Source organism: Chelmon rostratus, chromosome 14 (genome assembly GCF_017976325.1).
Source record: "Chelmon rostratus isolate fCheRos1 chromosome 14, fCheRos1.pri, whole genome shotgun sequence".
Taxonomy (NCBI): domain Eukaryota; kingdom Metazoa; phylum Chordata; class Actinopteri; order Chaetodontiformes; family Chaetodontidae; genus Chelmon; species Chelmon rostratus.
Genome location: NC_055671.1, coordinates 5,131,732 through 5,155,587, shown reverse-complemented (window position 1 = coordinate 5,155,587; position 23,856 = coordinate 5,131,732). Strand labels below are relative to the sequence as shown.

General features: G+C 42.7%; 2 protein-coding genes across 4 annotated transcripts; one reads left to right on the top strand and one right to left on the bottom strand.

Moving 5' to 3' along the window:
• Positions 1-6,168: 6,168 nt before the first annotated feature.
• On the top strand, positions 6,169-10,412 carry rnft1 (ring finger protein, transmembrane 1). Of its 3 annotated transcripts, none has more exons than XM_041952529.1 (9): positions 6,169-6,328; positions 6,916-7,373; positions 7,455-7,531; positions 7,627-7,727; positions 8,095-8,248; positions 8,341-8,499; positions 8,601-8,666; positions 8,755-8,856; positions 9,253-10,412. In XM_041952529.1, exons 1-9 carry the CDS (start codon positions 6,303-6,305, stop codon positions 9,385-9,387), a joined length of 1,278 nt encoding a protein of 425 aa, XP_041808463.1. In that variant the 5' UTR covers positions 6,169-6,302; the 3' UTR covers positions 9,388-10,412. The 3 variants fall into 3 exon arrangements, with proteins under 3 accessions (XP_041808463.1, XP_041808464.1, XP_041808462.1); XM_041952530.1 differs by having other exon boundaries at positions 6,191-6,328; positions 7,029-7,373; XM_041952528.1 differs by having other exon boundaries at positions 6,233-6,328; positions 6,894-7,373.
• A 1,865-nt stretch (positions 10,413-12,277) lies between these two features.
• rps6kb1a (ribosomal protein S6 kinase b, polypeptide 1a) lies at positions 12,278-23,147 on the bottom strand. The gene is made up of 15 exons (XM_041951774.1): positions 22,982-23,147; positions 21,818-21,861; positions 21,136-21,256; positions 19,351-19,419; positions 18,568-18,715; positions 18,336-18,393; positions 16,625-16,725; positions 16,355-16,445; positions 16,116-16,206; positions 15,858-15,965; positions 15,690-15,752; positions 15,497-15,574; positions 15,308-15,415; positions 14,398-14,510; positions 12,278-13,914 (listed from the first exon to the last, which is right to left on the bottom strand). The coding sequence occupies exons 1-15, from the start codon at positions 23,051-23,053 to the stop codon at positions 13,650-13,652; spliced, it is 1,530 nt and encodes a 509-aa protein (XP_041807708.1). The 5' UTR covers positions 23,054-23,147; the 3' UTR covers positions 12,278-13,649.
• Between the last annotated feature and the right edge of the window lie 709 nt (positions 23,148-23,856).

Here is a 23,856-nt window from a genome sequence, read left to right as displayed (position 1 = left end):
TGGTGTGACACATTTGGTTTCTAGACCAGGACGCACACACACACTCTCTCTCTCACAAACACACACACTGCAGACTCCTCTGGGGACATACAGACATAAATCAAGGCTGCAGAGGAGAGAACAGTGCCTCCCACACTCATTGTCGGCACAGAAATTCTTCCACATTGACATAATGTGGACAATCCTGTGGAGGGGAGATACTGTATGTGTCTCTTTACAAAGCAAATGTTTATGACAGATGGTCACTTACAGCTGCTATTTTGTCAAATGTGTCAAATCATTAAAGTTCCAGACATATTGTAGCCTTTCACCTCACCTATTTCATCTGTAACGCCTTAATGTCAAGTAATTCTCTATGAGCTATTTTGCCAGTTCTAGACAGTAATAATCCAAGTCCCTCCATGGATTCTGACTCAGCAACCTGGATGGTCTCCAACTGCAATGAATGTGATCTAAAAAGGCGAACAAATCCAAATACCGCAGGCACAAGTCTTGTGGATGGCATGTAAGGGTATGGAAGCACAAACTGTCTCAACCGTCCACATATTATTGAGTCATTGATGCATAAAAGCGACAGGTATTCCACAAGCTGCAGCCATGACTCCTGCTTGTGCTATCAGACATCTTACGATAGATAACATCAACAGGTTCATGGTATTATCATTTTGAGATACTTATTGTGGAAATTACCATACAAAGCAAGTCAGCATGCGCTCACATCCAGTTCGGTTGTTATTTCATGCACAAATGTCGTAATTAGTAACTGAAGTGAACAGGCAGTTGCAAACAGTGTATTGCTCTGATGTGTCTGCATGCACACACACACACACACACACACACACATACACACCCGTGCATGTGTACAAGACAGGAGAGCGCTACCACTGTCTTTGGCAGCTCCAGTAAGACATCAGAGGCAGCAGCAGCTGGCACCGTGTACAGAGAAAGGAAGGCAGAAAGATGACAGGGGATATACGGAGTCTGTCAGAAGCAATGTCAGGTCATTGCTCTCCTCATCTGCTCTCTCGTGAGCTCCATTCATCTTGGCAGATAGCAATTTATATGTCAAGTTAACCTCCCTCCACAGACTTGGCTCCAATGTCTTGACTGGGGCAGTACAACTCCACTGACAATTCTATAGTGCAATAACACAATTACAGGGCGCGGGATAGAGCTGGGGAACAGCTCTCACAGCCGTACTACATTAACCTCCTTTCACCACAGTGGCTGACTTTGTGCTCATGCAGTGTCTGGGCAATGCCGAGGTAGACATTAGAGAAAACCAAACCTCTTTAACGGAAACAGCTCCGAGGAGTTACAGTTAAAAATCTTCAGGAGAGGCTCAGATCCTGTTCTACAAAATGGCACTGGTCATGTTGCATGATGTATAGGTGATGTTTCATTGTTAGTATTAGGAGACAATGGAAGTTGAAATTTCTCAGGATTTTGTGGCATACAGATTGCACTGATTTGAAATCATGTGTTACTTATAAGCCCAATTGGTAGAATTACTAAAAATATTACAAAACGTGTGGAATTTCAAGATCCTCTGCACATATATTTTAAGATGTATACAAAACACAGTACTTTATACTAATCATTTGTTTCTGATCTGGTTTTTCTACAAAAAAGTTCCCTTATCTTGTTAAAATCCTTAATCTATGTTATACAAATATGTGTCTTTTCAAAAGTTTAACTACTTCACAGGAGATGTCTTGATTGAAAAGTCCGAGCTCAGTTTCCCCATCACACTTGTGTGCTGAATACTGGACCAGGATTGGATCCAAATTGTTTGTGATGTCACAGACCATGCTCGTAGCCCCGCCTCTTTAAAACTGGATTTTCAATGAGCACAGAGGAACTTTCCACTTTTCAGCAGCGTCAGAATCTGCACGTACATCGTTCTGCACAGTAAGAATCATTCAAGTGCAGGAACAAGAAGAAAAACATCTTTCTGAGTGGAGGAGGACTTTAAAAGTCCATGCAAAAAAAGAATGCATTCATGGTTGTGTTAGGCTCTTTGGATGAGGTTTGCATTGTCCCAGCCACAGTGGTGGTTAGTACATTGTACTTAAGTGAATGAGGAGTACATCAAAATAGTACTTGAGTATGTCCATTTCATGTTACTTTATGCTTGGACTGGAGAGAAATATTCTGACTCCACTACGTTCATCTGACAGCCAGAATTGCTTGTTATTTGCAGATTCAAATTTAACATTTCAAAAAACATATTATTAAAGACCCAAAGAGGTCAAATGGTCCACTATTTCAAGAAGAAGTTTAGAGAAAAGTTATGAAAAATGAATAAATCTGATATCTTCTAATGTACATGTCAGTCACGAGGCCATTTTTTTAACATAATTTTGAAAGTAGGACTTTTACTTGTAATGGAGTACTTTTACACTGTGGTATTGGTTCCATTACTTGAGTATTTGAGTGCTTCTTCTGTTACTGTCCAACTATGACAGGTGCATCAATGACACTGGTAGAAAAGCTCTGTGGGCACACTGGTAGCACTGCAGCGCACTCTTATGGTTCAGACCTGCTGCAGTGACAGTGAGTAAAATAACGGTTGCCTTTGTGCCTTTGTTACTTCAAGTCAAACCCACTGGGTGGACTGGAGGGGCTGTAAGTGCACAGTATAATTCACTGAACACTGCTGGTCGCAGAGGAAATTATGGTGAATTCAATAGCAGTTTGCTCCTCTTCTTCTTTGATTCTCTCAATTTATTAAACTGTGGGAGATCATATCAGCTGCCTTGAGCTGCAGGTGAGCACGAGCAGGCAGGCAGCAGGCAGGCAGGCAGGCAGCAGGCAGGCTTGCCTGTTGGATGAAAAAAAACAGACGGCTGGCCAGGGGCCCAGAAGCACCAGGCAGTACTGTAAGTTTGTTGGCTGGCTCTGCCTGACTGCAGGAAGAGAATCAAATAACCTCATCACTTCATATTCCTCCAACTCCAGTTCATCTCGCAAATGCAATCAGACCAACTAATCAAACTAACTCTCCAAATTAAGTTATGCAATTCAGGGAGAAGGCAGTGGAAATTTGGCTCATACATATTAGCCTTAATCTACTGTATGCATAATAAATATCAGTGCTCTCTACTATTTGACCTGTTGGAACATTTCAGTGTGTATACTAGAAATATCTCTCATGCAAAGTTCAGAGTAATCAAAAACACTACGTGGCCAAAACTCTGTGTACGCATGAATGTTAGACCCATATGCGATCGCTGAACATCTAATTCCAAAACCATTAAAGTGGCCATTTTACACATAAAGAGGATTTTACTCACCACGAGATGTACTGTCAGCCTGTGAAAGACAAGCTGTATAACGTCTTCTGTCTTTCATCAACTCTACTTTGCTGACTTGGGCTTGGAGACGTCAAATGTTTTGGCAAATTTGTTATTTAGTTGCATTATGGGAACTGTAGGATCCAGTGTTTCCAGACACCATTTCAGACACTAAAAGTCACATTTTTCCGCCTCTGTTGCTTCGACTTTTTTGCTTCCAGTCAGCCAGCGGTGGTGGGCCTGGCTCACAGCTGGCGTCACACAGTCCACGACTGGGACTGTGTGCAGGCCAATCAAGTTCTTCCACACCAAACTCAGAAAGATCATGGACAATATTATTAACAAAATTGTACTGTATCCTGCAGCACTGAGAATTGTAATGAAAGGTCTGAGCACAAACCATGCAAAGTAGTTAAGACATTGAGTGTCTATGGAATCAAGGTAGTATCAGTCCTAATATAAACAATCACAGCAGACATTTTTAACTAGTCATAGTAGTTCCATTCAGATGTCTCAGTGAGCCATGACAGCGTGACAGCATGTATACAATAGCAGGGTTGTGGCTGAATAGTCTGAGTGAACTGATCTGGGAGTATCTAAGTAGCAGCTGTGATAAGAGCTGTTTGAGGAAAGGTGCTTCAGTGCTTCCTTTCTTATCTCCTTTAGCAAAGGACACACTGGGCCATCCTTTACAGAAGGAAATGAGATAATGCCGTCCCACAATTCCTTGCAGCAGCAACATTTGAAGCGATGCGCCATTCAGCCGCTCAACGTTTCACATCCACAGCCTGCATCAGCCATAATAGCTTCAAAGCACAACGAAGCCCACACTTCAAGGTGTTTACTGAGTCGTGGTTCTGAAGATATGATATGGGCTCATAATCAGCATGTTAATGCACATGAACACTTAATGCTACAGCAGACAAACCTGAACAACAGCAGATTGTATGTCACAGCAGCCACAGCTGCTCCAGAGTCAACAACATGGAGCTCATGCATGAGAAGAGCAAGGAGATGAAGGAGAGACAGCGCCTGGATGCAGGCTGGAGATATCAGAGGGAAAAAGTCTCATAATTAATCATTTTTTCTTGCATTTTTTATTATTCAGTGGGATGAGGGATTTAAGCATCGAGAATAACATCAATGACATCTGCTTGTGCATCACTATGAGCACAGGAAGAAGCTGAATGGAATTCAGCCATCAGTCTTTTAAATATTCTCTCTCTACTGTCAGTGACAGTGAGTCTGGACAGACATGTCACAGCTGTTGGCTTCGTTCGGGCACTGCGCTTTCACGCACGTGGCTTCAGTTGTTTTGATGTGAGCGCGCACACACAGGCTCCTGTAGTCTGTGAGGAAAACTCCGGTGCTGATAAAACAACTTGTTTTCGGTGTAAGGGAATTAATTATGACTGAGCTTTTGAGCCGCAGGCGTTACAAACAGGACACAACACAGTCTGAATGTCATGGTCGCGACTCAACAAACGAACAGGGCGCAGACCTTACCTGAAACTCAGGTGGGCTCGACTAGCTTCCCACCCAGCTCCTCTTCTTGATTGATGAACCGCGCGCTGAGGTCGGAGTCGGTTTCTGGCATAAGTCCCGCCCTCCTCAGGCTGGAAACCAATCAAACATGACAAATGACAACCTGACGACCAATACATCAGCATTAGCATCAAACTACAGTCTGATCAACCCACCTACAGTGAAACTGCTCACTCTGCAGAGTGGCCCACATAATTGGTAGAGGTGAGGCTGATTGTAGCTAGTTTATATAGGCTACTCCTGGGTATCTTAATGCATAACATTACATCATAATCAATTAGCGTATTATAATAAGCATTAGTCATTTCAATCTGCAAAGTAAATAACAGTCCTAACTACAGCTGTCAGATAAATGTAGTGGAGTAGAAATCTTCAGCAGCATAAAATTATTCCAGTTAAGTACCTCAAAAGTGTACTTATGCACAGTGCTTGTGTGAATGTACTATACACATGTTACTTTGCACCAGCCTGCCTAAAATGGAAACTACACAATGTATTTAAAGTAGCTAGCACCATCTCAACCTGATATAACATCAGTAAAAAATAAATAAAACAATGTAGAGTCAATTTTGTTAACTTAGTGTGTGCAACGCAGTTCATTGAATGCACATTAGTTGCACAGTTTGAGTATTCTCGACAGCCAATCAGAATGCTGATGCCACCAATATCAGATTTAAATGAAATGTCAGTAACTTGCATGACACATTTATATTGTAATGTGATGTAAATAACTATGTTTTATCTTTGAAATCATGTATCGTATATCAGACATTACTGGCAACAATCATGTGGATTAGAATGACTTGTGATGTATGTTATTGTTTTCACATATTCTGGCTTCTTTATGTTACTTGAGTTGAATTTGAGTAGAAGTTTAAAGGAAGGGTCTGCCACCATGAATTAGTGAATCTCTTTCACTCATCAGTGCCTGTGAATGACTGATCTCCTAAATCAATAGACTATGAACAAAAACAGCAGTGAGTAAACATCATTGTCACTCGATCTAGAGTAACAATGATGAGTGGCTTTTCTCAGCTTTTCCAGTTTCTTTTTGCAGCAAGCAGCGTACACATGCCTGAAGACACAATACCTTGGAAAACAGAACAGATAACATGAACATGACCCTAAACCTGACGTTCTGAAGCTTCTTGCTCAATTTTCCTCTTGTGACAATAATAAAAGCGAGTGAGAGTAGTGATGGTGGTGCAGGTGGCTCCTGAGTGTCATTTGAAAACATTCCAATAGGTGGAGGCATTGCAGCATGTAACACCCGACACGCCGTAAAAATCCACCAGAAGAAGTTCGCGACGTCTGCTGTCGTAAACAACGTCAAGATGTCTGAACGGCCAGCTTATGGCTTAGCCTGAAAGATATAGGCTGTAGTTTTATTTTTGGTTTACTTTTGCTTTTGTTTCGTTTGGCGGCGTGGACTTCGTGTTAGATGGGGTCCAGCAGCTTACCATGAAACTCCGGGTGCAGAATGACAGGTGAGCTGAAGCGTTTACAGCCGCTAGCCTGGCCTGATTGAAAACATCTGTTAGCTGCTAATGCTAACGGCGCCCCAGTTCGCTATGTAGGAAACGGTCAACTGTTTGTTTTGTGACTGTCTGTAACTGCCTTCGGGTTTATTGCCTGAAAATGACGGTATAACCGAGGTACAGCTCAGCTAACGTTCATTAGCTTTCAAAGACAACAGTCACTGGCGGAGTGAGACGTTCAGGGTGAGTCGAGATTTAACACCTGCAATACTGACTGAGTTTAAGTAAGAAAACAAAACTGAAGATAATCTGATATACGTTGCGCCACAACTACATTTGTCAGCGTAGCAGCTTTTGAATATTCTACAAGTTAAAGCTTTGATAAATTCACTGTTTATCAGGCTCTTTTTGAAGATGAATGTAATGTGCAATGAAAATGCATTAAAAGTACTGTTATACAGCTTCTTTATGATTATCTGACACCTGTGCACCTCCCTTTACTGAACTATCACGATACTTGTTAATACAGCTGTAATCACACTTGATGCTGGACACATTGTGACTGAGGCTACAGAGGTTTGTCTTTTATGTCAAAGGAGTGATTCCAGAAGAGCACTGAAACTGAGAGAGTCTCCTACTGTAATGCAGCCTAATTCAAGTGAGCGGGGTGCTCATGCAGAAAATGGTTTATCCCTAACTCTGCAACCAGAGCTTCTCACCAGGACGCCAGTACCTGGTGCTGCTGCTGCCACCCCTGAGAACAGCGAGGTCCGGGTACCGATGACCGGCGGGGCTGCGGAGTCTAGTGGAGGCGCCTCATCCAGAAGGTGCAGGGTCAACTCCCACGGCCACTCCCATTCTCAGACACACGGACATAGTCGGGCGCAGCACCACTCCAGTTCAGAGCCTGAACTTGACCCACCTGACTCTGATCTGGACTCCGGTGAACCCAGCACCTCCTTGTCTGAGCTTCGCTGTCTCTTCCGCTGGCTCCAAAAGAGCCTTCCTTTCCTCGTCCTCCTGTGTGCTAAACTGGTCATCCAACATGCTCTTGGTGAGTAAGAGGTAAGCAAACCTCAGTGTTTCAAGTGGGAAGGAAAAACAACTCATCGCACTCTTTGACTTCATTCGCCAGGTCTAGCTGTTGGGGTTGGCCTCTTCACGACTTTCCTATATGTGAATAAAAGCATTCAAACTCAAGTCTTTCTTCAGGTAAGTTGAGAACACAAACACACATTTGTTGAGTCCTTATGCATTTCATCACTGTTAGATTCCTAAACCGTGTTTTTGCTTGTGTGCATCCTCAGGACCGGCACTCAAAGCTGCAGTGTGTATGGCTGCTAGTGTTCCTGATCTCCTCCACCCTCCTGCTTTACTACACCTTTCTCCCTGAGACACTTTACTATTGGTGAGAGTGAACGCATTATCTGCCATCACTTACCCTAAAAAAAAAAAACAAGACTGTGGCGCTATTTCCCGTAAGATATGAGCTCTTCTTGGAGTATGATCTCAGTTAGTCTCTGGGGGCTGAGTCAGCAAACAGAGTACACTGTGGTAATTTCTCTATACTCTGGGTGACTACAGTGCAGATCTATCATCCAGCAGAACTCATGACCTAAACATCAGCATAGTGAAATCTATATTACAGCATACTGACCAACATGTGTTTATATTGCCCATCTGTACTGCAGTCGAGTAAACAGCTAAGCCTGGAATGCAGTGGACAGTGCTAAGATGAACATGCCAGTTAACCTGAATTGTAAACCTCTTCCCAGCCTCATCTTCCTCAGTCCAACCATTGAGCCACTGGGTTTCTGGGAGGTTCTATGGGCTGTCGGCATCACCAACTTCATGATAAAATTCCTCTTTATGGGGATTAAGTGCCTTATTCTGCTGTTGCCATCGTCACTGGCGACCTACAGAACCCAGGTGAGACTAGTGGATGTCTTCTTTGGGTTGGTAATGCTCTGTCTTGGCTGTGTTGGCTCGGTAGTTCTTATTCTGTGTGTTTTTGTCTCCAGGGGCGGTGGCTGATGCTGACCGAGGAGGTGGGTCAGGTCCACCAGGCCATAGCTCCTGTTTCACTGTGGTTCCGCTACCTGGTGACCTACCAGGAGGCTGACGGCACTCCTGGGCTCACACTGGGGGTCCTGCTGGCTTTGCTCTACCTCATACTGAAGGTGTGATCGGTCAAACTAACCAACAATAGATCTTTGTTGCTTTAGTGTTGAAAAACAAAAGTAGATGGTACAAATTATTTTTTTCTTTTTCTCTCTCTCAGCTTTTAGGATTGTACGGACAGTGGACATCTTTACTGAAAACTGTGAGGATATTTCTAAAGGGCGAGGTCAGTGGAAAACACCTTCTTTGTTAAATAGTAAATGTTCACAAACAGTAACCAGCTGTGTTGAGGTCTTTTTTTGTGTGTTTCTCAGCATACAGGCTCAGCAGCCACCAGGAGTCAGTGCAGCGAGGCTGGAGATGTCTGCCCCATCTGTCAGGGAGAGTACAGGGAGCCTCGGGCTCTACTCTGTCAGGTACAACCACAGAAGCATGCAGAGTCTGTCAAACCACTGGTCAGGTTTTGTAGTAAGATTAAGATCCTCCAGGCACCTGTCGCACTCATTGCTCCTCTTCAGTTATGTTCTCAAACTTTATTACAATTTCCAGCAGTTGAGGAAATCCTGCGCTTTAGATCACAACTTTATATTCAATTAGCAGGAGTAGTATTACTTAAGAGAGAAAACCTGCAATGTTATGAAAATTAAAAACAGAATTTTCAGACATTTTCACACCTGCAGTTATAGTTATTCTCATCTTATCTGAGCCCCTGTGTTTTCCTAAATCAGATGAACTGAAGTACGTCAGTTATGGTCATCTAGTCGTTCATGTAAAATGCAGGACATGACATTTCTTGCATTTCTGCTGTGCAGCACATATTCTGTGACGAATGCATCGCTCTGTGGTTCAACCGGGAGAAGAGCTGCCCTCTCTGCCGCACCGTGATCACAGAGAAGGTCTACAAATGGAGGGACGGAGCCACATCACCACACCTGCAGATTTATTGATTGATAAGGCACAGGTGGGCTGCTTTTGGTGTGGGACATTGGTATTAGCTTGTATTTAATGTGATTTATCTATGGCTCTCAAACCCCACTGACTAGTAATGTTGTACACACTGTTTCATTAATCAGCTAAGGGCTGTGCCCCCTGTGGGCAGAGGTCAGTAAGGACACACGACTTGCACCTTTTGTAGGTTTGTTTCTGGCTTATTTACGAGTACATACCTACTAGTGACCTCACAGACAATGGAAAGTTGATAACTTTCATGCCCCCAAGTATTTTTTGATTCTTCTGCTTTAAGTTGTTTCCTCTTGTGTTTTGTTGCTTATATTCACCTTTAATCTTAATATAAACTTTCCTCATGGGGCAGCAAATTGGTCTACTTCCACTGTTTCTTCTACTTGTAAATACAGGAACATCAGAGAAATCTATAAAAAAAAGTATTTTAAACAGCTTTTTCCTCTCATACTTTTGAACAAACATTCAACACATGAACCCTTTCTTGTCCAGTGTTTCTAAATTTGTGGAAGCGACTTTTTGGATTTGTAACAATAAGTTTGTCGAGGTAAGCAGCTGCATGCCTCTGCTCACGGGTGCTTGCTGAATTTTGCTTTAGATGTATCTTTGAGCTTGAATGGGTTAAAATAATGTGAGATTGGAGGGCTGACAGCTAGCATACTGTACAGGCTTCCAGGACGCCCAGTAACAGCAATGTCACATGGTCCAGTAATGACCAGCCTGCATCCAGGCACTGAAGACGGACTAAAGAATCAGTTACGTGATGGATTAAGAGTTTGCCCTTTGCTTTCAGCTTTTGGTGACTATTTTTGTCTGGTAAAAAGGATGCAACTGAGCTCGTGAGATTGATTTACACATAAATTATTTTTCTATAGAGCCTCGTTTTTTTGTAAAAACCAAAGACTGGGAGAAACATCTATTTTATTATGTACGAAAATCATTTCACTGTGTTGTTGTTTTTATCCATTGAAATCCTGATCCGATCTGAATAAAGGTCAACATTTGAATGACATTTGACTCGTTTTATGTCGCAAACTGAAAATTAGTTATTTGTTTAACAGCTAAGCCTTAAAGTAACTGTCTCAGATGTTTACTGAAGTCTGAATAAGAAGACTGTGGTGTGCTTCAGTTTAAGAGATGAAATGAATCCCTGAAATGCCGCCAAGATAACCTGACTGAATGATTTTGCCACATTGTTTTGCATTATCCATTGTTACAATGCCCAGAAACAAGATCCTTTTTATTTTTATTCTGACTTCATTATGTACATGATACATATTAACATTCCCCATCTGAATGGGCAGATCTAAGGCTGACAAAGCAACAAATAATGTTATTCAATGCCCACCAGTGATTAAAACACCCATTCTGTTCAAAGATGGTGTTTGCCCACCTGAAATAAGCTTGAGAAGATGGTTCTCAAACATCTCAGTGTGGAGGATACGTCTCAGGCGTACCTGCACAGAAGCTAAATGTCTCACTTTAAGTTTTCCCACTCCTCTCAGACATGATCCCACGCAGATCATATTTTAGAAAATGAACATCCTTGAGACATGTAACAGGAAGTAGATCTGGATCAAGCCCAGCCTTTTCAACACACATTTACAATGTACAGCGTACTGTACATACACACTGTACTCTGTCAGCAAAGGCACAATGCCATCCCATTGATTTTTGCATTAGTTTTTTTCCACAATAACTGACCTTGCTTTAAGCACTGCAAAAAGACAAACTGAAGTTCAAGTTTTCAGCAAGTTAAGTCTAAGATATCAAATGTTTTCTGAGAATCCCCCTTGAATATAATACAATAACACACAATAAATACTGCAAGGTTAGGTCACTGTCCTCAATTTTGGAATCAAAAACAAAGCTGCATCTGAGGTTGCTGTAAGACATGTTCTGTGGAGATGAAATCATACTGTACATGCTTATTATGACAAAATAAGTCTCTGACAAGAATTGCAAATCAAATCCTCACATTCTGCTGCCATATCTAAATAATACTACATAATAAATACATAGTTTGCATAGTGTGAACAATGCAGTGAAAACACAATGGCACTTGAAATAAATATTGTAACAAAGTAAGTGGAATAAAAAGTGGAGTGACTGGTCTCAAACACAACTGTTGCGCCGGAATGGTAGAAGAACAAAAGTCAATCAGCTCAGCTCAGCACTGATGCGTATCAAACTCGATCAAAGGTAGCTTCGCCTCAGTTAAACATTTGCAAAGTAACTTACACTTACACATTAAAATGTCTCTGCGAGCATCAAAAAGAAACCCAAAGTCAGTATGATCAAATCTGTCATTATGAACAAAACCTGTTCAACCTTGTAGTTTTACAAAAACCAACAAGACATGTCTACGGTCATTTGTCTGTCTGGGTTTGTTTGTTTGCCAGCAAAAAAAACCATTTGGTTGATTGAAACAGTGCTTTTGGTCAATTCATTAAACACTAAGTATTTGGATAACAAGACACATCAGGGAGCCATTAAAACTCAAGTCAATTTTCATTCATTCAATTTTCAGTGAGCATCATGGGAATCTGCATCAAACGGTGTGGTCAGCTTCAGGCTGAGAAGTTTTGAATGGCTTCACTCCAGAGGCTCATATAGCAGCTTCACATCACACAAACAGATCATACACCTCAGCTCGAGCAGCACTTAGTAGCTGCTCCACTCATACGACCCTGATTCCAAAAACATTGAGACGCTGTGTAAAACCAACAGAAGGTGATCATTCGCTGATCCTTTTTGACATGAACTCAACTGAAAACAGTACAAAGACAATATATTTCATGTTTTACCTCATCAGCTTCATTGATTTTTGTAAATATCTGCTTATGCTGAATTTGATGCAGCAACATGTTTCAACAAGTTGGGACAGGAGCTCAAAAGACTGGGAAAGCTGTGTAACGCTCCAGAAACACCTGTTTGGATCATTCCACAGGTAAACAGGTTGATTGGTAACAGGTGATAGGATCATGATTGGGTATGAAAGGAACATCCTGAAAGGCTCAGCTGTTCACAGGCATTGATGGAGTGAGGTTCACCACTTTGTGAACACATGATAGGATAAAGGATGTTCCTACATGGGCTGAGGAACCCTTCTTAAAACCGTTGTGAGTAAAAATAGTGTTTCTTAACGACTTCATTCTGTTGTTATCGATGTTTTACACAGCGTCCCAACTTTTTGGAATCAGGCCCGGGTTTATCCCCCTACCACTGCCAGCCCCGTTACTGCAGATGCACAAAAAGCATACCAATGCATATTAGATATGATGTAAATTTGGCTGAGCATATTTTGGGTGGATGTTTGCTGGTCTGCAGCCACGACGGTGGGAATGGGGCTGCGTGATTCGATGAGTTCGAAGTAACGCTGCAGGGGTCATTAGAGCTCAGCGCAGGAGATTGAAGTGACACGCAAAAAGGCATTTAGAGTCCGTTTACCTTCAACACAAAGAAACAGTGCTTCTGGACAGACCTCCTACAGAAAGCATTCCAGGACAAGCAAAGCAGTGCCAGCATTTGGTATTGATTGTGGTGGAAGTGATGCTTTCAGCTGAAATGTCACTTCTATCTTTTTATAGCTGCTTTTCCGTAAGTCGTGCTCCACCTACCCCCAGACCACACGCTCCAGTGACAAAGGCAATGTGATTGTTTTCCTAAAACATAAAAGGAATATTGTGTTCATTGTGGAATTGTTATCCAATAATTCTACCTACTGACCTGCAAGTTCTTCACACATCACAAGATGACCATCAAACAAACAAAAAAAGCCTGGCATGTTGAGGGAGAAATACCAAATTCTCTCACTGTGATGGAGGCAACAAGTCGTAAACACTACCAGTAACACTGTCCAGACTTGAGGATAAAAGAGCACCAGTAAATCATATCTTAATGCCACCGAAACCACCTCAGCCCACTCATCAGTTGGCATTACCCAACCGACGAGGAAGTCAACTTTCATTGAAGAGCACCGCTCTCGCACCACTCCTCGCCCGACCACATACCTGCTGCTCTTAAACTGCTGATTAACTGCGTCAGGTGACGAGGCCAGGCTGAGTCAGGAGGATTTGGGAGGCCAAGAGGGGGGGAAGGCGCCGCTGGAAGAGCTGGTGATCAGCATTGACAATGTCAGTGTCAGTCAATTAAAAAAAAAATTCTACAAGTCTCTTTGAAAGAAAACAAAAAAAGGGAAGAGGAGGGGGATTTAGAAGAGTCCTAATGTTCGTAGGCGAGCCGAGCGTCATAAGTTCATTCGTAGATGTTCGGGCCGCTTGGAGTTCATGGGGTAGGCCTGCTTTTTGTAGGGCCCTGCATTGATGCCTGAAGGGTGCCTGATGGGAAGCGGCGCAGAGGCCTCGGAGGTGCCGCTGCCGCTCGTGTCCATTTGCTCTGCTGTCGACACCTCCATGGGTTGCTCCGCAGAGCTGCCGGGGGCCAGCAGGGACGGGCAGCCGGTCAGCGTCGGGCCCCGGGGCCAGCAGTCCCCTCCTACAAACTTCACTGGACTGTGGAAGAGGGACATGTGAGAAAGTGAGATTATTCCTCTCAGCTTTTTTCTGTGATGGACTTTTGTTTGGAAGGTCACAGAACCGTCATGTGTTGCACAGTTAGAAGTGGAAAACATACCTAGAAAGAAAATTAGGGCTAAAGGCAAATTACTGTGTGTTTGATGTTGGAACAATTTTAACAAACAATGTTCAAACAGTAAGCAGATATCCAGACAGCTATGTGCCTGACAAGCAACTTTTATCTGAAATTCATCTAAATAACCCACAGTGCAGAATTATTTTGAGCCCTGAGAGGATCCCTGTTGTGCCACAGGATCTTGTCTGTAGCCTTTTAATGACGGCTGGATTCAGGTCAAGCCGACTACATTTACAAGGTCAGCAAATGAGTAAGAGTTGTGAAAGACTTGCTGTGGGGAAAAAAAACTGTAGATGAACGATGGAACTCACTGGAAGACAGAGACAAAAACAACATGCTGTTACCTCACAGGTGTTCTTGGGCTTCCTGGAAACTTCCGCGGTGAGCGGACCTTTGGCTCAAAAGAGAACTTCTCTTTGACGTTTTCAAGCACAGATGGGGCTACATATGTGAAACCCTGGGGGAGGGGTGGGGGACAAAAAAATAGGAGAAAGAGATCTGAGTCCACCTCAAAGACCATCTTTCCAAAAACAACCCACAGCTGATGATGAGCAATGAAACGCTGAGTAAACCATATCATGCAATGTGGTGGAACAGTGAGTGAAGCTTCCAGGAAAACCAACAAGACTAAACCAGATGGGATGCATTAACCGATTCTCGTAAGACCTACTTGTTGAAAAGGAAATAAAAAACATTATGCCCAGAGCTGGCCTGTTCGTACGTTTGTTTACATGATGTGTCTATGCTGCACTAGAACTTCAGTTTATTTCTGTATTAAAATTGTGGCCAGTATTACTCAATATGAGGTCTTAATGCAAGTGCTAAATTCATCAACAAACAAGGCATGAGTTACATCAGACTTGTTCAAAGAGAATACTCAACTCTGATGTTCACATAACTGACATTGCTGCCTCATCACCTTTCCTACTTCATGATATACATACGTACATATTACTGGGCTCCTTCTGCTTACTGTTCTTGCCAAGTTACATTTACTCCAAGACTGACAGGCCGACAAACAATAAGAGAGTGCTGGTCCAAAAAAGGTGAATAATTCTATTTAAATCTTCAGTAAACCGCCACATTTTGAGCACAATAATTTGTTATTGGCCTTTGTATCAGACGTTGTCTTTGTATGTTTTATCTTGAAATATTCCTTCCATTACTTGTTAAATTGTGGAAACTCTGAACACCAGAAACTGTGACAGAAAAGCAAACCACTGTTTGCTGGGTGGTACGGCATCAGCTACCCACCAGGAAGACTTGATTGGCACTTTCGCTGAGCGTGGAGTCGTCAGGGCTGTCCACAGGAGTCTGGCTGGTGAACTTGGAGTCGAATTGGCTGACGTCATCGGCCGATTGCTGCCAAAAGAAGCGGGTCAGTTCGTCATCTCGCAGGGACTAGTCACAGAGGACACTGCTGCGTAAAAAAGGCAAACTCACCAGGAAAGGTTTAAATGGAGGCTCTACTTTGCGAGCAAGGAGGTCATCCCAATTTATATGCCGGAAGAACGGGTGGGCCTTGGAAATATAATTACAGGAGCAGGAATTTTATAGTTCATGGTTACTAAGTCCTAACTCAATATGCCAACACACTGCATACACTTGTGACTCTACTTTCAACTGATGTATTTACCTGGACCTCAGCAGCATCTCCCGGTCCAGCCCCGAGTCGTAATGAGGCATTTCGTTTCAGCAGCTGAAAGACAAAGTTCAGACTCATCTTTTCTGCAACTCCAAATGTTTCAAAAGAGACAAGACAACGAGGGAGGCACAAGGCAGAGGGAAGGCTTTCACTGCTCACTTTTTTCAGGAGGTCCCTGGCTTCTTGTGTGAGGTAAGGTGGAAGGCTGAGTTTGCATTTCAGGATTTTGTCAATTGTCTTCTTTCGGTTTTCACCAGTGAACGGAGGCTATGAAGAAGTGGCAGGACAGAAACAACAGTCAGACACAGTAACAAATGTGCAAATGCACAAAGTTGCCCTTTGACGCCCGCAGTGCTGTGATGAACTGTTTTACTTTCTTTAGCAATGCTACTATGGGATCGACTGGTGTGCACTCACTGCTCCTGTCAGCATGTCATACATGAGAGCTCCCAAGCTCCACCAGTCCACCGCTCGGTTGTGTCCACTCCTCATTAGGATCTCTGGAGCCCTGAGGACGGAGAGGGGAATGACCAAGATCATTCAGCAGATATACTGCACTGTGTGCGAAACAGGAAATGTGACTGAATGCACGGATGTGCGACAAAAGTGAAATCTGAATTAATGTACAAAATCTGCATGGTGATTGTGTGACATACATGTATTCAATAGTGCCACAGAAGGTGTGGGTGACCGTTCCATCATGGATGGACTCTTTGCATAGGCCGAAGTCTGTTAACTTCACGTGACCTAGAAGGAAACAGAGGAAGAACATGAGAGAGACTCCGGTCCAAATCTAACAAGAGATGAGAGATGAGATTACACCGGGAAAAGAATTCAATCTAAAACCAAACAGACACATGGGACATGGATCTAGGTGCTAGTTTTTCTAATGTGCCTTTTGTGAGGGACACTCGAGGTCTGTGTACCGTTGTTGTTGAGCATGATGTTCTCAGGCTTCAGGTCTCTATAGATGATGCCTTTCTGGTGCAGGTGACCCAGTGCCATCGAGATCTCGGCCAGGTAGAAACTGTCAACAGGGAAAAATCAAGAAGCAGGTCCCACATTGAGTAAAATCTCACTGACATCAAATTAATCTCTTTCTTTCCCCATGACCTATATTTTAATATGTTCTACCAACAAAACATTGTCCACACCCCACTGGTTATTGTAGGAATATTACACACACACACACACACACACACACACACACACACACACACACACACACACACACACACACACACACACACACACACACACACACACACACACACACACACACACACACACACACACACGTTCAGCAGCGTGGTTCATGTAATCACCACTTTCATCTACAGGCTGTGTTTATAAAACACAACAGCAGGTACTGTTCCAAGTGACCCTCACACTCCCCAGAAACAGTGTCACACATCTGCCTGCTTTTACAAAACTCAATGCTTCAGAGAATCCTCACCGAGGATCTGTGTTCTCATGGTGTGTTTGACATGTGAAGGTTACATTTAAATTTGCTGTCAGAATCTAAACAGCTGTTGTCTGTTAAACCATTTGTTTAATTGCTAGCATTAGTCTGTCAGAGAGCGCAGATCACACTGACGTTCAGACGTCATCTGGCATTCCTGACTCTGCTGTACATCACAGTAGAGTCGGCAACAAAAGACCTCTGGGAGACAACTTACAACACTGGGTGTTTGTTAAGATGCCCATACTGTCACCATTTGGAAATGGTTTAATATTGTAAATACTGGGGGTGGGGTTTAAAAATATGTATACAAACACAGGAGGTGTGTGTGTGGAAAAGGGGATGAACACACTCAAGGAAATTTAGATTTGACATGTTTAAGCATAACATCCTGAAACAAAATAGTTTCCAGAAACTCTGATATTCATTTCTGGGGGAAAAGTCCCATTGATCATCAGAAACACTGTAAACTAGAAGAGAACGCAGACCTCCACAAAGGCCAATAGCCCGCTCTTCCGTGATAGGTAAGTCTGCAAGCAAATTTCCAAAACTAGTAGAATTTCACATTTGGATGTGAGTATGAGTAAAATTAGTTGCATGCTATGTGTACATTTATGTTTCCGTAGCCACATCTTTGAGAAGAAAGCCTTGTTACAATTGTCCCAGTTCTCCCATGAAACCACTGTCCCCGAGTGCTCCATAACAACTGCTTCCTGAATGAAGCTTGAGCAACTACATGTGTCGGCTACTCCAGAGGATTACTGGTGCACCTGAATGTGGACTGTGAGATTGAGTCATTGTATTTCTACAATTGGCTACGTTTTGCCACTGTTGAACTTTACTGCCACCTGCTGGAAGATGTATGCCGGTTATTCCGCCAGGGCCAAATGCCGTAACTCGCGATGTTAACGAAAGTGAGTAATTCATGCATCCGCGCCGTGATTCGGATCTGCTCCAAAATTTAAAGGGTTCTTCCTTGGCCCAAACTACAACCTTCCGCCAAGCTTCATGAAAATCAGCCCAGTAGTTTTTCCATAATGCTGCTGACAAACAGACAAAGAAATCAACAAACAAACCGAACTGAAAACATAACCTCCTTGGCGGAGGTAATTAGCCAGAGGAAAGCTAAAGGCCAGATGGTTGAGGCTTTGCCAGTGACATACAAACTAACTCACCATGCTGTGTCTTCCATGAAGATCCCCTCTCTTTCCAGCTGCATAAACAGCTCCCCACCTGCAGCCATCACACACAAAATGAATCAGTCAAATGAATTCACAGTTGAAATGGAGACCCACATGTTCCTGAGTCCCATGCTTAGAAAATGTGCACAGATGAACATTTATGACAATTAAGAGTGTGGCTTTATACTGTACTCTGTATTTGATTGGGCATTATCACTATGCTCACCGCTCAGATACTCCAGGATAAGGTACAACTTTCCGCCCGTCTGAAAGGCATAGATGAGGTCTACAATGAAAGGATGCTTCACCTCCTCCAGAATGTTCCTTTCGGCTTTGGTGTGCGCCGTGTCCTTTGCATTACGCACGATCATGGCCTGGCGAGGGACAGAAAAGCCGAGAGTCCGGGTGTGAAACCATTCAGGCAATACTTTTGACCCCATTAGCTAGCCGTCAAAGCTTCAACATCCGCTGCATGGGATCTGGATGCCAGGATGGTAGCTACAGTCAATTCTCATTCAGCCAATAAACACAGTCATTGACCAAAACCTTCAAATTTGGGGGGAATATGAGCTGACTTTTCAAGCGAAGTCAGGCAGCAGCTTTCTGTCAGCTGCAGAGAGGACGCCAAGCCGAACACAAGCAGCACATTTGAGGTTTCATGGGAAAAAGCCTGCTGCCATTATTTTGGGTGGTCTGCCCGTAGCTTCTGGCTTCATCGCTGGATGCACCAGTGTGTCACCAGAAAAGGCAGAGAGTGACATTCAGTGTATGTGAAAGACTACACACAGTTCTGTTGCACTGGCCTGTAGGTTACTTATGTTTGCTTACATATGGATTAGATAACACACAGCATATGCCTTACACTACAAGCAGTTAGGCTCACCTTTAATGCATGATCGAAGGACAGAAGGAGCATACCTAACGCAGTTACTCTCTATACCAGTTAGACACTTGTCTCTGAATAATATCAAAACCTTCAACGAGACATGAGAGAGGCAGATTCACTCACCTTCTTCAAAACTTTCATAGCAAATATCTTGCCAGAGGCAGCACCTGACACCTTCCGAACTTGAAAAACCTGTAAAAATTTACATCACATTAGGCAAAATCCATAGACATTCACACAGGGTTTCTGCAGGGTTCATTAAGCCGAGTGTTGGATTTGTAAGACCTTTTTACTGCCACATAGAATGAAATTTACGAAAGTATGATGGAAAGTATGACAATATGGCCTAGAACTGTTTAACATTATATCTTGTTTTTCAGTACTAGCCAGCAGTTTAAAACAATGATGATATAATAAATGTAATTTATTAATATGTATGGATGTCAATCAAAATGATTATCTGTTGTAAAAGGTAGTGTGTAGGATTCAGGGGGATCTATCACCATGATGCTGCTTCATGATGATGCTACTGTAGCTAGCATTAGATTAGATTGAGCAGCCTTCTGCATGCTCAATGCACTGTTGCAACAGTCCCACTTTTAGTTTATAGGCGTCTAACTTGTCCCGACAGCCTGCAACTGGGTACAAAGGCATTTTATAACTAACATTACTACAGCGGACAAGAGAAAATAATTCATTCAACTTAGCAATGAATTAACACAGGTCACTGTCTTTGTGTGTAGAAAAGGACTGTTATTCTTCTATTATTATCATTGTAACCAGGGTGTCCTGATTTTGCGTGAGCCAAAATCTGTGTTTTGAATGCCTGTATACCCGCAGAATACTTGAAAGACTATTTGCTCTCAGTTTTGAGGCCAATGAACTTCAGACCTGGTGACAAAATATATACTTAAACTACACAAGAATATCAAAACAAATGACAGTGTGTTTCAAAAAATGCAATTACTTTGTAATGCTGAGAAATTCCCAGGACAACAAAAACGACTTCTTAGTCATCATGCGCAAAACCACTTCAAGAAAGAATAAGTCATACATCCGCTTGCTAAGTGAAAAGTGTTTCCAAAATAACTGTGATGTGCACTTTTTATTGTCAGGCTTACAAAAGAGAACATAAAAACTTTCCAGTGCTCTACGGGTTGGTAATACCAAACTAATACAGTGTTAACACCAAAATAAAACCTTAAAAACAAGACAGATTTCCTAATCTCAGTGGTTTTACAATTAGATGCAGGGGGTTGCAGGAGATTAGTTAAATTTTATGTTGCTGTGGGTAAAGGGGGAGATGGTTCTGGGGCGGTTCAGTAGGATTTTACATTCTTTCCCACAGCCAAAAACACTATAATAGATCTCTGGGGACTGAAAAGGTTGTTGATAAACAGTGGTGACAATGAACAAAAATACTTAGATTTTTAGAATGCCAAACTCAATTTCTCGCCACTTTGTTAAAAACCCCCATCCATTGGATTTTCAAGACAATTGCAATTTCCTCCCCCACACGCTGGCAGTGTGATAGCAGGTCTCAAGCCAAGCCAAAGAAGCAGATGACGAAGTGGTATTTCCCACACTTTCAAAAACTATTTTAGCATATCATTTCTTTTTTATATTTTATTAATTAACATTGAATCAAATGTCTCTATGTGATATAAAAGGGTCACATACAGTTCCCACAGAGAATCAAACACCCAGTTATTTAGCTCTGCACAGCTGTTCACGGTTTCAGTTTCCAGCCTGCATGTCGAAAATATGGTTCCAACTTTCAAAATCCAAATCTCAAGTCAAGTTACATCTTTCAGAGAAACATGGAGGGAGAGTCAGCTGCAAGTGTGTGGTGAAAGACTGAATGTATATTCACATTTTCGTGCCAGAGAGTAGAGCAGAGAATCTCACCTTCCCATAGCCACCTTTTCCCAAAACTTTCAGCAGCTCAAAGCATTCAGGCCTGATCTGCTCTGTTCCCTTGTTCACGCTGTTCTCTGAAATTTCAAACTTCTCACAGTCATCCATGTTACTGGCAAAACAAAAAATAAAGAAAAACACATTCAAAACACGCAATCAACACCTTGTTAACAATTTCTAAGACACACAAAAGCATTATCAAAGACAGTTAAAAGCGTGTGGACCTGAACTTAGACATGGGCAACGTTCAGCTGAGGCTGATACTGCAACAGTTTTGTTGTCGGGAATGAACAGCTGACTAAGAGAGATGGGTGTGCACAGCTGGAGGTCCATCAAATAGATCCACATTCATGCAGTGTCACCCCTGCTTTGACTATTTCTGCCTTGAGAGCCCCTAACCAAGATTAAATAAATTATTACTGGATACATGTGGATGGGTGACAAAATGATGGAAAAACCCAGAAAAAAAATAAGTGGAAAAAAACATCAAATGCAGATGCTTCCCTGGAGGCTTGTGATGATCCAACACACCTTGTATGAGCTTTCCTCTTAGGCTGTCACACATCTCTTATTGCTTTTGACTCTGGTGATAACTTCCAGCTATCGACATAAACACAGATGCCTTTGTGGCCCCTCTCGGAACCCCGTAAATTACAGTTGTGCTTATACTCACAATTCAAAGCCACTGCACTGGTCCATGTATTCACTGAGCTGGCTCTGAAAACAAGAGGAACAACAGGATAGAAAATCTCAGCATCAGGAATGCGGCTGTTCTTTATCCGGCCAGCCTGAGCTTACTTATATTTATGTTGAGATGGTTACGCTGCTTTTTGCTATTTGTGTTAATGCGTTTATTTTCCCGCGAATGATTTAAGCCGAACGTTAGTTAATGCGCTTTAAGTTAACAGATTTAACGTTACGGCTAACTAATTACAACGGGAGTTGAATTAACATTTTCTACTTAATATTAACTAAGTGACATTGTTCAAATAAGCCCATGTTTGTAACTAAAATCTAATAAACACATGACTAAAGTAGTGCCCGATACAGGTACATAACTGTTACCACAAACTAGCTACTAGGTTAACTTCACGTTAGGTGAGTGGTGGGAAAGCTAGCAAACAGTGTGGTCCTTTGAGCTACAGTCCCGCTAGCATTGGTAGGATTTCATGCTGCTGTTGGTCGGCTGCATTATGAGTTCATTGTATCCCACGTATTAACAATGTCAAAAGTGCTCTCAAGCCATGTGTGTTGCATTCGTGTAACAAGTTACACCGTAATGTGAATCCCTACAAACAGACGAATACCGATGCAGCGCGTAAGACCGCTTTATCTAGAACTCCATTATCGGACACGCAGTTAACGTTACGCCCGGTGGAGGAGAGATAGTTTTCGTTCGTGTGCGGCTTTTTTGTAACCATTTGCCTTTTAATCGAAAACGCCTTTGCTGACAAGGCGACGTAAGTAGCTTCGCTGTCTGTTCACAGTTAAGTTAACGTTATTGTGCGCTGGTCTGCAGCGGCGGTCGCGTCAATTCAAGCCAGGAAACACCAAGCTGTCCACCGCCAACACTTGTAACTCTGCGGATGTGCTCATCCGATGTCGGCGATGAAACTGAATTTCTGCAAAGATTTTAAATTCAGAAAATGTCTATTGGAATACGACGTAGGGACTGTTTTATGTGGTACTGTCGGATTCCGCGGGAAAAGGGTGGACGGGGAGTGTCCGATAATGGATGTTCCATCACTGATGTTAGCAACGCAGGCCTCTGAACTGCTAAGTGCTAGCGAAATGGCTAACAGTGGCGGCATTAGCCTCAACGTTAACGTAAACTCACCCCGTCCTCAAGTTCGTCGTCAGACACATTCTCATCCGGTTGATCCAAATCGATGTCGAAAACCCCAGCCATGGCCACGGCACTTCACTCGGTGTCTAGTCAGAAAACACAGCCCCGCTCCCCCTGCTTTATGGGAGAGCCATCACCGTTACAACCGGCTACAGCAGAAAGCATGGGCTAGCATCCAGCTAACCAAAACAACAGCAGCACCAAGCAGCACGTAAAGCCTCTAGTGTCGGCCACCGGCACTCCTCGGCTCAGGCTGGCTTGAACGCATAAAACATTTGTACAAAACTGACAACTTGCGATAAAAGCAGACGGGGAAAATTCATCTTTGAAGGATTGAAATGCGATAAAATTGCTGCTCAAAACATAACTACTTTTCCTCAGTCCAAACAAACAGCTTTTATGATTGTTACACACCTCCAGATGAGCTTCATGACACTTAAATCTGGTGGTTAGTGGCAGCACTGAACCAACAAGTGTTTATATCCCTTTTTTTTTTTAAAGACGATTGTGCCTTTAAATGTCTTTTTAAATAGCTGATAAATGTTAAATGGCTTGCCTTCTCTGCGATGCCGAGCACTTTTATCTTTACCTGCTTTCTTCTAATTTATTTTGTGCTTCATGTTTGCATTCATTTTTGAATGCAAAGCACTTTGAGCTGCATGTTTTGTATGAAAGGTGCTGTATATATAAAGTTTATTCTTATGCTTATTATTAAACCTTCCATTCACAAAAGCAGAGCTCTGAATGGTCCCAACACTTCCTAGAAAACCGAGGAATCATTTAATGCCCTAATTATCTTATTCAGAGAAAGCAGGATGTGAGAATGTGTCAGGTAAGGATGCCTCCTCTCACCAGGGGTCTGATGT